The 15,319-nt window shown below is 40.8% G+C and overlaps 1 protein-coding gene across 4 annotated transcripts in view; it reads right to left on the bottom strand.

The window, feature by feature from the left end:
• Nucleotides 1–2,666: 2,666 nt before the first annotated feature.
• Nucleotides 2,667–15,319, bottom strand: part of MLLT6 (MLLT6, PHD finger containing) — a 139,962-nt gene continuing 127,309 nt past the window's right edge. For 2 of the 4 annotated variants that reach the window (XM_083376274.1, XM_083376276.1), the window contains exons 16-20: nucleotides 14,867–14,955; nucleotides 11,750–12,111; nucleotides 8,932–9,040; nucleotides 6,922–7,266; nucleotides 2,667–6,422 (exon numbers count right to left, since the gene is read on the bottom strand). In XM_083376274.1, the coding sequence (XP_083232400.1) occupies nucleotides 6,378–6,422; nucleotides 6,922–7,266; nucleotides 8,932–9,040; nucleotides 11,750–12,111; nucleotides 14,867–14,955 (950 nt within the window). In that variant the 3' untranslated portion in view covers nucleotides 2,667–6,377. Of the gene's footprint in view, nucleotides 6,423–6,890; nucleotides 7,267–8,931; nucleotides 9,041–11,749; nucleotides 12,112–14,866; nucleotides 14,956–15,319 lie in introns of all 4 variants that reach the window. The other 2 variants (XR_014494094.1, XM_083376275.1) reach the window with 2 other exon arrangements.

Raw genomic sequence — 15,319 nt, 5'->3', positions numbered from 1 at the left:
CAGTTCATGCTAACCTAACCATGCTTGGTCTGCCTTCCAGCTGGCAATCACAAACTGGTTGCATGCAGTTCATTCCGATCACGGTTTGTTTTGTATGTTTACTTTGCACACTTTTTTTAATAACTCCAATAACAAGACTCTGAGAAGCTCACATAAATTAGAATTTCCAAGCTTGCATGGTCACTAATTATTAGTCACAAGATTAAAAATCAACAAAAAAAGTTCTTACCACAACACATTAATCAGCCTATGTGGTTAAATAAAGCCAGACAATAACCACTAGCAAAAAACTAGCATTTTCTGTAACTTTGTTGCCATCTAGTGGTCATCTATTTGCAGAGTGGAAGAATAGCCCTGTTGAGTTAGAAATTCTATTGAACACCAGGGGATAGAAGGTTTCAAACACAAGGGGGAAGGGCGAGGGAGAGAGGGAGAGAAGGATAAAGGGGGGGGGGGGAAAGAAAGGTTAAGCAGGTTCTTCAATAAAATTTGGGTGGGGATTCCAATCTGCCCATAGATGTCTCTATCATCATACTAACTGCCTGTCCCATCTGACGCAGTAAAATAAAGCATCAGCCATTATCACGTTGAATGATTCTAGAACTTAAATGCACTTTGTATTTTTTCAAAAGAATATCCAATGCTGTTTTAAAAAGCATTCTGCAAGTAGACAACAGCTGGAAAAAAAACCTGTAGTGTTCCCATAAATCTGATTGCTTTATAACTGATTTTGTACTCTGTAGCATTTTGTCAGTGGCATACCTTCCCTTCACCCATTCTCCAGAGACATCCATAATGTTTTCAAAACCAAATTTGCAGATCCCCAGGGCTGCTATCCTGAATATCAATTGCTAAGAGATGAACAAGAGTAAACAGATCACACAAGGGCTGTAAAAATCAAGATGACCATTAGCTGGCAGCAAAGAGATAAATGTTTGAAGCCACTTACTGGCCATCCAATATGGCAGGTCTAAAGGGGAAACGTCTGATTCCTATTTCCAGCATTGGCTTGTTAGGCATCTTGGCTGGAATTAACATTCCAGAAAGAAGCAGAAACAATTGCTGGTAAGATAGGAAAAATGGATTGGGATGGTTTTGATACTTTAAAATGTTTCAAGTTTTGATACTTTAGAATGCTTTTGAAACACCAAAGTACAATGAATGTGCTTTCTTTTCTTAATTTCTTTGCTTGTTACTGTAAATTTATAGCCTGCTTTATCTACAGGAGTAGAGAGTGCCAACATGGAATTCTTTCCTCCAATTTTTTTTTGCAATACTTTTCTGGCGTAGATTAAATTGAGAGATAGTGATTGGCCCCAACTAACTCAATGGGATTTCTTCACAAATTTAGCCAATACTGTATAACATGTTAGCTGTTTAACCTCCATACCTTCCTAGGCTGGTTTCTTTAAGAGAAGTGATTAGCAAAGCTAGAATTCTAGGATCAAGCACACTTTCAGGTTAATATATGAAGTGACAAGTATGATACAAAAACTCTTAGAGGGAGGAAGGAAAGAAAACTAGAAGGTCCCTCCAATTCATATAGTTAAGAAGACAATGGGCTGTAAAAAGAATCCAGTATGTTTTGCTCTCTTAATAAACTTTATCCAATCAAAAATATACTCCTTTGAGCACAATTCCTTAATGGCAGAAGTAATTTGCCATTGTCATCTTCTGACCATATTTCTATGACTTATTCTAAATTTGCTGAGCCCACTGATTTCTATAACTGAAAACTGAGTGACTGGTGTTGTATTTGATTCTGTTTCAGGCAAGCGCTGTTTCACATCCAACAATCCTTTTTTAAAGACTTTCAGGTTTATCTGAACTAATGCTTGCTTGGGACTTTTTCAGAATTGCACTTGATTTTTATGTGTTACATACAGTGTTCCTGGAGAGACAAGGATGTGGTATACCAGACAGTTCCACAAGCCAGCCTAGCCTCCAGATGGCTTTTTCCTTGATGCACAGTATAACTTTTTCTCAAATGTAAATATAATGTCTATACAACCAAAATGCCTAATGCAGCTCTATAAGGTTTCTATTGCTGAAGAAAATTGCTGGATCGAGTTCTCTATTTGATATCCATGGGAAGAGAAATGGAGCCATGTAAAAGCACTTATTCCTTACATTATCCAAGAGAGGTCTTTTCAACCTTTCAGATAACCTTTAAGCACCAGCTGCTTATTTTTTTCTTCCATATAATATGATAGAAACCTGTCTGGTCATGAAATAGTAGGGCTGTCAGATTCAGGCTTCAAAAATCCAGAAACCACTAAAAATGTACACTTTCCTCCCATCTAATAAAAAAAAGGTAAAGGTTCCCCCGCACATGTGTGCTAGTCGTTTCCAACTCTAGGGGCTGGTGCTCATCTCCGTTTCAAAGCCGAAGAGCCAGCGCTTGTCCAAGGACGTCTCCGTGGTCATGTGGCCGGCATGACTGGACGCCAAAGGCGCACGGAACGCTGTTACCTTCCCACCGGAGTGGTCCCTATTTTTCTACTTGCATTTTTACGTGCTTTCGAACTGCTAGGTTGGCAGAAGCTGGGACAAGTAACAGGCGCTCACTCTGTTACGCAGCACTCGGGATTCGACCCGCCAAACTGCCGACCTTCCGATCGACAAGCTCAGCGTCCTAACCCACTGAGCCACCGCGTCCCTTCATCCCATCTAATAGTGATCTGGAATTTTGCATCTTAAATTTGGAAACCCCCCTCCCAATGGAATATTCTTAGGATGCTTTCAGAAAGCATCCTAGTTGATCTTTTGGGTGAAGACATGTCTTAAATATACCCTCATTGTGCTTCTCAGCTGAATGTGTAGCCTTGAGTGCAAGAAGCAATAGTATTATTGAGTCATGAATGTAATTCTACCTTATGGATTCTGCCACTTAGACTTCACTGGGGACTCACTATTGCTACTGCGTGGATATCAACCCTACAAGGTAAACCAGAATAAGAATCCAATGCCATATAGGACTGAATTACTTTCATGGTGACAGCTATAACTACAGAAACCCGCAAGTCTGTATATGCTTCTCCCCTCCCTTTATCTTTGTGCTAGGGAAGGACTGAGACATTAACTCAAACTAACTTGTTGGAAAGGATTCAAAATACGCCAGGCTGATTATTGCCTTGGCTGTCATTCTTTTTCCTGCCCTTCTCTATGTCGTCTACATTAGTCTTCAGAAATCAGGTGGGACAAACTAAACTACATGAGTAAATGTCTCTATCCAGATGAATTGCCTACCAGGAACATTTGATACATAAGATCACAAATTGAATTCTGTCTTAGTATCACCTGCTCCCCAAATGCAGAATTATCTATTCCTTGTTGATTTTCAGTTCAGTTCATACAACTATTGTAGATTAATGGTTCAGGTGTTGGACTGGACTAGGAAGACTCAGACCAATAGCAATAGCAGACCATGATCACTATTGCTCATTCCAATCTATCTCACACTTTTGTTATGTGAAGAAAGAAAGAGGTGATCTTCATGTATTTTACCTTGACCTTCCAGAGGAAATATGGTATATAAATGTAAAGATGACTATATGTCTAATATTAAAGTTTTTTCAACTTTTGTATGGGAGCTTAACTGGGGCTTGATATCTCCCACTTTCTGAGCACTTAAAGTCACAAAACATGGCCAATGCAGTGTTGTGATTTTGTGTAATGAGAGTTTTGTAGAACTGTCTCATTCTTCAAAATAAGGTGGGCAGCCTAATGTTCTTCAGGTGATCCTGAACCACAGATCCCAGCATTGTCCATAACTGATTATATTGAGTAGGGTTCCCGAGACTTAAAATTCACCAATATTTGGAGGAATACATTTTATCCATCTTGTGGCTCAAAGGACAAGACAAACAGAAAAAGGCTTAAAGGAGAAAAATATTCCTGCAAAAGCTTTATGGACTAGCAAGAAATCAGTAATATCAGATTTTAGAATGCATTTCTTAAATGAGCAAATGTGCAATGTCACATGAACAGCCCCTTCCCATCTTTTAATTCTCTTCTCCAAATGCCTTTTCCCAATCCACTAATATTACAACGAAAATATGGGATAGAGCCTTTTCTTTTGCAATGTCTAGTTTTGCTCTCATTGCAGAGAAAAGTATTTTTCCTAAATGTTTTAAATAGAATGGTCATTCTTCTCAGCCGATGTTTTACATCTTTTATATATTTAAATAACTCTTTTCCATAATATTTTAATAATCAATTTGCTCTACTACTCCTTGTTATGTAGTTGTGCATATCAAGCATTTATTGATGGCATTTTTTTTTAAAAAAAATCACGTTTGCAATTCTAGCAGAGAAGCTGTAGTTGGAAAAACCTTTTCCCCCAGCGCCAAGATAAGAAGACAAAAGTCATAGGCCTAGACAGATTATGAATTTTGCTGGTGCTGTAGAACCACAATTCTCTACAATGCAGTTGCAGGTTGCAATAAGAATTCTGGAGATATAACCCATTATTTGCCTGAAAAAGGGAACAAAGATTGGATTTAGCTCCACTTCAAATTACTTCCATCACAACTCGTAGCCATTCTGTTTTAGGGCAGCTAAATAAGGACAAAATAAATACTGTAAACATGCTAATGAGGGACAAAATCAAATCAGAATGCGCTGGCCTGGATGCATTTTAAAGATGAGTTGGCTATCTAAAGAGTAAGCGCATTGAGTCGGCTTAGTTTTTGGATTAAAAACTATGTTTACGCTCAGCTGAAATGAGAGTAAAATGTTCAATCAGCTCCTTAACCTGTGTCAAAATTGCCATGACTGGGAAAAGAAAACTTCCCAGTTGTCATTTGGAATATTCACTGTTTTTGACAGTTTCTAGGAGCTATTAAACAACTTCATAAAAATAAGCAAACAAATCTTAAACTGTGTGTAAGTATGCATGGAACTAAAGTTAACGTATCTGTCTGAATAAAACAAAACAAATCAAACAAAAATTCATGAAAAGTTGCTTCAGTATCTTATTTTTTAAGAGTCCAATTTATCTATGTGGTAGATACTGTTGCCTTGTTCAAACAATAGGGAAAAAACCCCAAACATTATTTTATACAACAGTGGTTATTATGGGACTGTAAGTACTTGCTCACCACCAGTGGTTGAAAATAGTGCAAATTGGAGCAGGTGCAAAGAATGAGCCTAAAATGACTGTATATTCATGGAAGCAGGAAAACTTTGAAAGGCCCTAGGTGGTTTCATCACCCAGAATCTTGCTCTTTAAGAGATTTGGATTTATCTAATAAAGACAAAATAGAGCTGGTTTCCTCAGAATATCTGATCTTGATCTCCATTTCATTTTTTTTTCTCCCTGGAAAGAGAAGGAAATTCATACCGTTGCTAAACCATCTGATTACAAAATGGAGATGGAAATGGATCTTCCAGTAATGGAAAGATCTGTGTTCTCCTTAAATGGGATATGACTGAGATCTATTTCACAGGAAAGATGTTCTTACCAGCTGGAGACGGTTGGAATAGCTCCTGCCCTTAGACAAAACCTTTGTTCTGCCTCTTTGGTGTTGGCTTTTGAGTGGTTGATCTGACAGAGAACAAAAGACTCTTCGTGAGTGGCTGGAAATAACTCTGCATCGACTCTAGATTATTTGTAACCATACACTGCCTGCAAAGACTTCTGAAGGACAGAAGTCTTGGTCAAAGATGAAAAAGTGAGGCCATTCCCTTCAAGTAGTTTTTTTTTTAAGACATGTGGCTGGCAGAGATTTGGGGAAACCAAGTTAACTGTTCTCAATTATGCTGGACTAGCTTTTCATTCCAGCTAAACTATATCTCAGTAGGAGTCAGTTAAGATGTAGAAATCTGAAATGCCTACAGGAGTGAAATCCTTTGTGTAGGATTCACATACATGGACCTCCAAATACCACTTTTCCAAACCTTCCTTCTTTCTTATTGGAAATCTCAAAAACATCTGATCCTGATTTGCTGTAGCTGGATCTTCTTACAGGTGATTTGGAAATATTATGCTTTGCAAAAATAACATTAATCAGCAGGTGACTGTGGTTGTGTCCAGCTCATATGTCCCATCTTTGAGGGGATATTCTTGGATGTCAAACACTGTTTCATCCTTTCCATCTGGAGTGCAACATTTTATGACTTAAGTGCAGCAGAATAGACCAAGCCAGCAAGGCAAAGGGGTGTTCACCCACCAGTCTCTTTTAGAAGGGCACTAAATGACAGGCTCAGAACCAAGGAACGTAGACTTCTGGCATGCCTCCGCTTGGTGTCACTGTGACTGTGGCAAGGAAGACTTTCTCGGAAGCCTTTCATATTGGTTGCTCTACGTTTTGGGATCCAAGGCTCAGGGAGACTGTTTTCTTATGGCAGAGAAAGCAGCCCAGTATCATCAAAACTTAGCCTTTGTCTTGCACTGAGGCACTTCCCTTTTCATTTATGCTCTGGAGGGAAAAAAATGGCAAAAACAGCACTGTCTAAATTGGTGATATGCCAAACAATATATCTTTTTTTAAAAAAAAAAGGGAGGAAGAAAAACAGATATGAAACACTCCTCTGCAATTCTAATCTCAGGTGCTTTCTAAATATAATTTTTCTTCTTTCATTTCCAGACTCCTCCATTTAGCCTTGTCCAGCCTCTTTCCCATTGCAGCTATCTGCTCATACTGTATTTTCAAAACTTTTTTTCTGTTTCCCATATTTACTTCGGTATCTAGAATTCTGCCCAAATCATACATCCAAATCTGTTCCATAGCCACGTTAGATTCCCCACCAGACCTCCCTGAAAATAACCTCTACCCGGTAGTAGAGCTAGATGAGGTCCTAATTCCAGAAAATGTCTTTTTTCAGAAGTTAAAATATTTATGAATACCCTATTTCACCAAAGTAGTTCAGCTGTTGGCAGGCAATACCTTGCTTCTGGCCTTCTTATAAGATGCTCACCATTCCTTTCTGGCTGCTGCTGTCACCCTGCAGATTGAGGAAAGGATTTGTTTGGGCTGTAAGGACAGGTGGAATAACAGCTGCTGCTGCTGACATCAGGCTGTTCCCAGGGGTGCTGAGCGGTGGGGAAGCCATCAATGAGCTGGCAGGATTAAGCTGTTGAGGGGAGATGGAGGCCAGGAGAGTACTGTTGGCAGCTGATGGTGCATTATTGCTGGAGTGGAGAAGGGATGTGGTGGTCACTGGGCCAAGGCCAGTCATTGAGGAACCGGACATCTGGAGCCGCTGCAATTCTCGTTTCTGCTGAATTTGCTGAATCATCTGGAATATCAGTGTCTGCTGCTCCTAAGGACCAAATGAACATGGTCAGCGGCAGAAAGATTGTAGCAACTCTCCCTCATATCCTATACCAGAAGAGTTAGAAAAAAAAACCCATGCAAAATACTGCTGTTCTTCTGATATGTGCCTTATAGAATTTATTTAAGGAGAATTGGAAAAAAAATCTAAAGAAAAATTGACCCAATGTTTTTGAAAAGTGTTTCTATGAAAACAACTGCTTTTGTCTGTTTTGCCTGCTTGTGCACTGTATATATTTTTCTCTTTTTAATCATACCAATACTGAAGGAGCTTTTGACACTAAACAGAAGAGGTGAGTCTGAAATGAGACATTATTTGTAAGCAATAGCAATAGTACTTAGACTTATATACCGCATCACAGTGCTTTACAGCCCTCTCTAAGTGGTTTTCAGTCAACATATTGTTCCCCCCTCCCAACAATCTGGATCCTCATTTTAACCAATCTCAGAAGGATGGAAGGCTGAGTCAACCTTGTACCGGTAAGAATCGAACTCCTGGACTGAGCAGTGGGTTAACCTGCAATACTACATTCTAACCACTGTGCCACCACAGCTCTGATAAACTAATTAAATAGTTTATCAATAAAAAACATATTCAAGTCTTAAAAAAAGAAAAAAGTCTTGATAATGAGGTAGGGAATTGCTTGATTAAATTAAAAGGCTGACAGAGTTGTGCTGCAAACCTCTGAATTAGCACTACAGCAATCCTTAGCTCACTGCTGCCCTCTACTGTTTGTCTAGGTTTCAGGTGCTCAAATCCACTCCTGTAGCCTTAATGTTTATCAGAAAATCATGGTTTCTTTTTATATATACCCACAGTCAGTGGTGGGATTCAAATATGTGAACAACCGGTTCTCTGTGTGGATGCCACCCGGATCTGAGGCTGGAGAATGCTTCTGCGGCCCTCTGGAGGCCGATTTCCAGGCGGCAGTGGCCTGGAAAAGGCCTCCGAAGCCCAGATTGGGCATCCAGAGGGCCGCGGAAGCATCCGGGCGGTAGCAGCCTGGAAAAGGCCTCCGGTGCCTGGATCAGGCATCGGGAGGGCCATGGAACAGAGGCCTAAAGTACCATTAGATCACGCGAGATCAGTAGAGTGAGATCTCGCGTGATCTTGCATTACTTTACGTCTCCATTCTTTGCGAATGCACTGAAGGCCTGGAGCAGCCAAGAAAGCGAAGGATCTCAATCTTCACAGGGTGATTATTGAAGGCCTAGCACCTACGCAGACCAGGTGTGGAGAGGAAGGGAACAACCAGTGCTCATAAGGGTGAACAACTGCTGTGGTGCCGCAATATTCGTAACTTGCTCATAAGCGCTAGGGGGTGCTTATCACATAAATTCCAACACTTGCTAAGGGAACGCTTGCAACTCAGGTATTACTTTTATCTGCTCCCCATCATTATCTGGCAACTACAAGGAGATGGGAAGTGTTTGCTGTGGCTTTCAAAGGAAATTCTTTTTCACTGAACAAGGAAATTGGGTTTTGTCTGAAGTCCAGAGACCAAGGGAAGTAAGAACAACAGTCTGATTCTAATTTGTTCTGTGATGTTGACAAAACATTGTCTTCTTTTCAAAACCCTATACCTCAAGTTGATGCCTTGCTGTTTTAGCTAGTAGTTGTTCCTCAGCAGTTGACTGATGAAATGTTACTTACTGAGTTGAGTGGCTGCGATGTTAAGAGCTGCTGCAGTTGCTGCAGTTGAAGCTCAGGCTGGCTGAGCAGCTGGCGCTGCTGCTCTGAAAAGTGAGTCACACTAGGCATACTGGAAGGAAGACGACAAAAAAAAAATAGGTCAGTCTGTGCAGCACTGCTGCAGAAGACAAATTGAGTTCCACAACTTCAGAATTAAGATGTTGCAGGGGAGGGGGAGGAAGGGGTTGGAAAGCTTGCTTATTTCTCTTGTGCTACCCAATCTGGTTTATTTAAGCATACCTCCTCCTTCTCCTATTGTCATTATCATTATTATCACCATTATCACTATTATCATTATCATCATCATTATTATTGATCATTGCACAGTCAGCCAGATGTTCAGACTGGATTTGCCATTTTTGTCTATCTGTTGAGTCCTTACCAAGGACCTGGGATAGGCAGATGTGGATGTTTGATGGTATTATAGATATCGTGGCAGGATGGGAGCAGTTCCTAGTAAGGCTGCCTTTTGCAATTAACTATGGCAAATTTGTCAATGCCAATGGTGTTCAAGTGGTGCTCCAGTTGTTTTGGGATTCCAACCAAGGCGCCTATTACTATTGGTACTACCCTTGCTTGCCTTTGCCACAGTCTTTCGATTTCTATTTGTAGGTCTTTGTACTTTATCTTTTCCAGTTCTTTCTCGTCTATTCTGCTGTCTCCAGGCACTGCCACATCCACTATCCACTATCTATTATTATTATTATTATTATTATTATTATTATTATTATTATTATTATTATTATTATTATTATTATTATTATAATGACCTCTGCCATACTGGAAGCCAGAATAATAGGGTTCAGGCTATATTTTAAAAATAATTTAAAATACTTTTGCTTATACATGTACACCCTTCCCCAAACACTTATAAAGGTGTAGCAGATTGGCTAATGCTGGTCCCCCTTGTCCTGTTAGATCGACCAGCTGCTTTTGAGCTCATTAACCATGCTACCCTAATAGAATATGATTTTGCAATAGTTCTACTAGGTAGGTGGGTAATTCTGGCCAATGAATGGGCAGGGGAATCAATATTCAAGCCTGTATCCTCTTTTATATAGTATGTCATAGGATTTGACCCTTATCCCTTCACTAATTAACACATTCATGAAGCTGCAGGGAGAAGTCACCTATGAGCTAGGGTGAGGTATTATCCATATGCTACTGTCACCAGTTCTACTTCCCATTCAGAACCAAGTACAAGCTGCTGAGGAACTGTTTACTCAGTGTCTGGATGGGCTTTAAGAGCCTGGATGGAACAAAACAAATGGTGGATAAATCGCAACAAGCAGTTGTTTGTCCAGTAGCTGAGTGGTGACTGAATGCTCCCTCTAGCATTAGAGAGGGTCACACTATTCCTAAAGAAGCAGGCCTGCAATTTGGAAATGCTGATTCTTAGCTGTACCCAGATGAACAGATGGAATTGGAATCAGCCCAATTGGCTGATTCCCCCCTTGTGTTTTGAACAAGAAACTCTGGTGTCATGCTCCTGCTCTCATTATCTCCATATTGGTTTACTGGGTCTCTTTTAAGGCCTATCTGGTCTTGAAGCTGATAAAAATGTAGCAGGCCACATGCTGAGGGGTGTGAGCTAATTGCAGTGTCAAGCCTATTTTACGGGTGCTGTCCAGGTATTAATGCCTAAGACTGATAAAGCCGAAAAGGGTAAAGCTTCAAGATATCTAGGTGACCATACCTTCCAATTTGAATCTGGCCAGCCTGACTATTCAGTTTGGGAAGCAAAGGGGTCCCAGAGGTCTGGAAGCAATGCCTCTTTCTTCTGCTCTTTTCACCTCCTAAAATATACTCATGATATGAATGCAGCCGTGCGAGTGGTATTGGGGGTCTCCCGATACTCCCATGTAACACCTCTACTCCGCGAGCTGCATTGGCTTCCGGTTGCCCTCCGGGTGAGATTCAAGGTGCTGGTGATGACCTATAAAGCCCTAAATGGCATGGGTTCGGTTTACTTATGGGAGCACCTGCTGCCGGCATCAACTTCCCTTCGTCCAGTGCGCTCCCACAGAGAGGGCCTCCTCAGGGTGCCGTCGGTCAGAGAGTGTCGACTGGTGACCCCCAGGGGGAGGGCGTTCTCTGTGGGCGTGCCAGACCTTTGGAACTGTTTACCGGTTGAGCTCTGGATGGTTCCTGACCTTCTCTCCTTCCGCCGTGACCTAAAAACTTATTTATTTGAATTAGCTGGCCTGGTCTGATGGGTTTGGGAATTTTAATATTAATTTTAATTAATTTTACTGTAATTGGGCTTAATATTTAATTCTATCTTAATTTTTGTACACTGTATTTTTATTGTATCTATTGCCCTGTACACCGCCCTGAGTCCTTTGGGAGAAGGGCGGTATAGAAATTAAATAATAATAATAATAATAATAATAATAATAATAATAATAATAATAATAATAATAATAATAATAATATTGGCTCCTTTCTTTAAATTGCTGTCTGGAAAGGACTAAAACACAGTTTTTCCAACAGGTGTTTGAATATGAAACTCACACTTTTCTTATTCTGCCAGCATGGGTTATTTTAAACTTACTGCCTTTCTGATTATCATTACAGCATGTGTGGTTCTTATTGTACCTGTTTTTTTGTTTATAAACCAGCTAGAAATATGTCATTATACAGTGAAAAAATACCAGGAGTAAATGAAAATAAAGTGGAATAGGTCCTCGAATTTAAGGCAAAAAATATTCCTTAAAATTTGCCTCCTAGAAGCTTGGCTTCTTCCTTATGGTCCTCCCTCTTTCTTACAGAGCCCTACCTGCTTTGGCTCATGGACAGCTGCAGACTGGGTGGACCACTGGTTTGTGCCAGTACTGGATTCTGGGTCTGGGTGGCCAAAGTGCCATTTAAACTTCCTAGGATGCCATTGATGGGGATCTGTTGTCCTACTGCCAGACTGCCAAGGAGACCATCCACAAGGCTGTGAGTAGCTGTGGCACTTCCCCCATGAACAGTCCCCATGGCTCTGCTCAGGCCATTCACTGGTGGTGGCGGCTGCTGTTGGACCACAGTAGTTAGAGGAAGTGAGGCAGGGCTTTGCTGCAGCAAGGGGAGAGGTGGAGGTGTGCTGTGGAAGGACAGAGAAGAGCTGCTTCTGCTTGGGCATCCTGAATGAAGATCCTGGAGAAAGAAGAAAGAAAGAGAGAGAGAGAGAGAGAGAGAGAGAGAGAGAGAGAGAGAGAGAGAGAGAGAGAGAGAGAGAGAGAGAGAGAGAAAGATCAATATGAAGTAACAGGAATCATTTCCAGCAATTATATATATATATATAAGATACAAAGATAAAAGATACACAAAGAAGGAACCCCACTCAGACCCATAGTCAGCTCCATAGGCTCACCTCTACAAAATCTAGCCAAATTTCTTGCCAAACAACTACAGCCTTATGCAAATTCCATCACCTCACACATACAAAACTCATTCCAATTCATAGAGATCATAAGAAAACTAAACTTACAGCCCTGTGACCTACTTGTGAGCTTCGATGTTGTATCCCTCTTCACCCAAGTGCCAATCAAAGAAGCCTTGACAGCTATCGTAAATAAATACAACCCCCCAAAACACATCCTAGATCTGACCAACCACTGCCTATCTAACACATACTTCATCTACAATGGACAAAGATACAAACAAATGGAAGGAGCACCCATGGGATCACCCCTCTCACCTGTCATCGCAAACCTCTACATGGAACACTTTGAAACCCTCGCTCTAGAAAAATCCAACCACAAACCCAAACTCTGGCTCAGATACGTAGATGACACCTTCGTAATCTGGCCATACGGCAAAGAAAAACTGGATGACTTCCTCATACACCTCAATAGCCTACACCCCAAAATACAATTCACCATGGAAACAGAAGCTAACAATCAACTTCCCTTCCTTGATGTCTTAGTCTACAAGAAATCCAACGGCTCCCTAGGACACACTATCTACCATAAAAAAACACACACAAACCGCTATCTGAACGCACTCTCACACCACCACCCAGCACAGATCAACTCCGTAGCTAAGACACTCATCTCCAGAACAAAACACCTAGCTGACGAACAACACCTAAAAACCAAACTACACACTCTCACTAATGTACTAACAGCCAATGGATTCCAAAGAAACACGATCACCAACTTAATCCGAAGAGAGACACCCACAAAAACCCAAGACAGAGAACAAGAAAATGGCAAAGCCCTCCTCCCATACTTAAAAGGGACCACGGACAGAATCAGCAAGGTCCTCCAAAAACACAACATCAAAACAGCATTCTACACAGACAGAAAAATATCCACCATCCTAAGAAACCCCAAGGACATAATTGGCTTAGAAAACCAAGGAGTATACGAAATCCCATGCACCACCTGCCCCACCACATACATCGGACAGACCAACAGAAGAATAAGTGCACGCATTGAAGAGCACAAAAACTCACTCAGAAAGGGAGAACAAACTTCATCCCTGGTCCAACACTTTGAAGCCACGGGACATGAAATTGATTTTAAAAAAACCAAAACTATCGCCAAAATTGAACATTTTAACAACAGAATAATCAGAGAAGCCATTGAGATAGAAAAACGCCCCCACAGCATGAATAAACGAGATGATACCTCTCGTCTACCAGCCATTTGGAAACCCGCCTTGATTGACAGACGAGGCCCAACCACCAAGAATGATACCAGACCCAAACTCATGATAACATCACATGACATCACCACCACACAACCATTCAAAAAGCAAATCCGAACCCACCACGATAAAGACACACAACCACAAAACAGAAACCTAACTACAGCTGCAACATCAGCCACTTTAAACCCCTCCAAACCACACAATAAGCAAACTGACACCCACTATAAAAACATGGCACCACCACAAACACGAAGCCGAACAAAAGCAGCACAACTCACCAGCTCAGGTCTGGAGCTGGCAGCTGAGACCAGCCCATCCACTCAGAACACCCCCCCACCCAATCAGAACACACCCACCATTCAAAACACACTCCCACCCAATCAGAACACACTTGGTCCCCTACCCAATCAGAGCACACCTCCACAGAACACACCCCCTCTGGCAGTTTAAAAAAGAGGAACAAACAGCCACATGCTTCTCCCAGAAGAAGGAAGCTAAAGCCTGATGATGACGGATGGGATTCCGTCGAAACGTTGCGCCTACACCTTTAGTTCTACGCAGGGAAAAACCCGAAAAACCAAGGATCCACATACAGGCACCCACGAAAACCTCAGAAAACATATATATATATATAAACAGGTATTCTAAGCTGTCTACTAAAAAGCTGAGATTCTGTATTTTTACAGGATGGAATGTCTAGGAATGGGAAATGCATAGTTTCACAGACTTTATTTTGAATTTTTTTACTATCACAATTAGTTTTATTTTTAGCCAAGTTTGTCCCAGTTCCAATTTGAGCAAATTTCATCAATAAATTACTAAAATCAAATTATACTGCAGCACAGGAATTAAGAGTTTTGTTTAAAAAAACAAAGAAGATAAAAACCCTAGGCGTTTGAACAGTGTACCCAGTACTTCAGGACTCAGCAATTTAGGCTCAGAACACAGGTGCAAAACTAAAGAGAAATATGACAGGTGGGACCAAGCTTCTGTCATCAGAATTGGCCCAATATATTTTAGTGTTTGAGCTGGGCAAAGCCAATGGAACATTACCTGGGAGAATAATGCACTGATATTTCAAATGGACAATTTATGTGTAAATACAGTACCAATGTATCTCAGTAATAGGTTGCATACTCTTCTCAGTCACTGTGCTTTGTTCTCCCAGAACAGTCTCACTCAGTGGCATTCAGAATGCGTGAACCATGATAGTCTGCTAAGTGATAACGAAGACTTGAAAAGGGATGCTTCTTACCTCAGAGGAAGTGGACAGTGTATTCTCGATACCAAAACTATTCTTGCATGGAGAGCTCTTGCTGATACTCAGTGAGTCACTGTTGCATGCTAGAGGGGAAGAGAAAGAATCAAAAGGACATTTTGTTGTTTCCCTGAGCATCTTTTCAGTAATGAGTTAGCACTGTACTAATACAAAAGGTTTTTCTCTTGGTCACACTATATTATTTCCCGGGGAGTTCCCGGGGTTCTGTCTGGACCATGTTTTAGTTTTCAGTTTTAAAATGTATTTGCTAATGATCTATTGAAGTTTCCTATATTGCAAAGTAGTTCAGAACAGAGGATAAAATTCACAAAACATTGTAGTCATAACAACAACTCTAAAAACAAACCATTAGAAACAGTACATAGCAAAAGTACATTTAAAAAAGGAACCAGCATCAACCATCCCTAGTGCTAATGACTCAGAAGGTTT

Source organism: Vipera ursinii, assembly GCF_947247035.1.
Source record: "Vipera ursinii genome assembly, chromosome: Z".
NCBI lineage: Eukaryota > Metazoa > Chordata > Lepidosauria > Squamata > Viperidae > Vipera > Vipera ursinii.
Note: the sequence above shows the minus strand (reverse complement) of the source record. Positions and strands in the feature narration are given on the sequence as shown.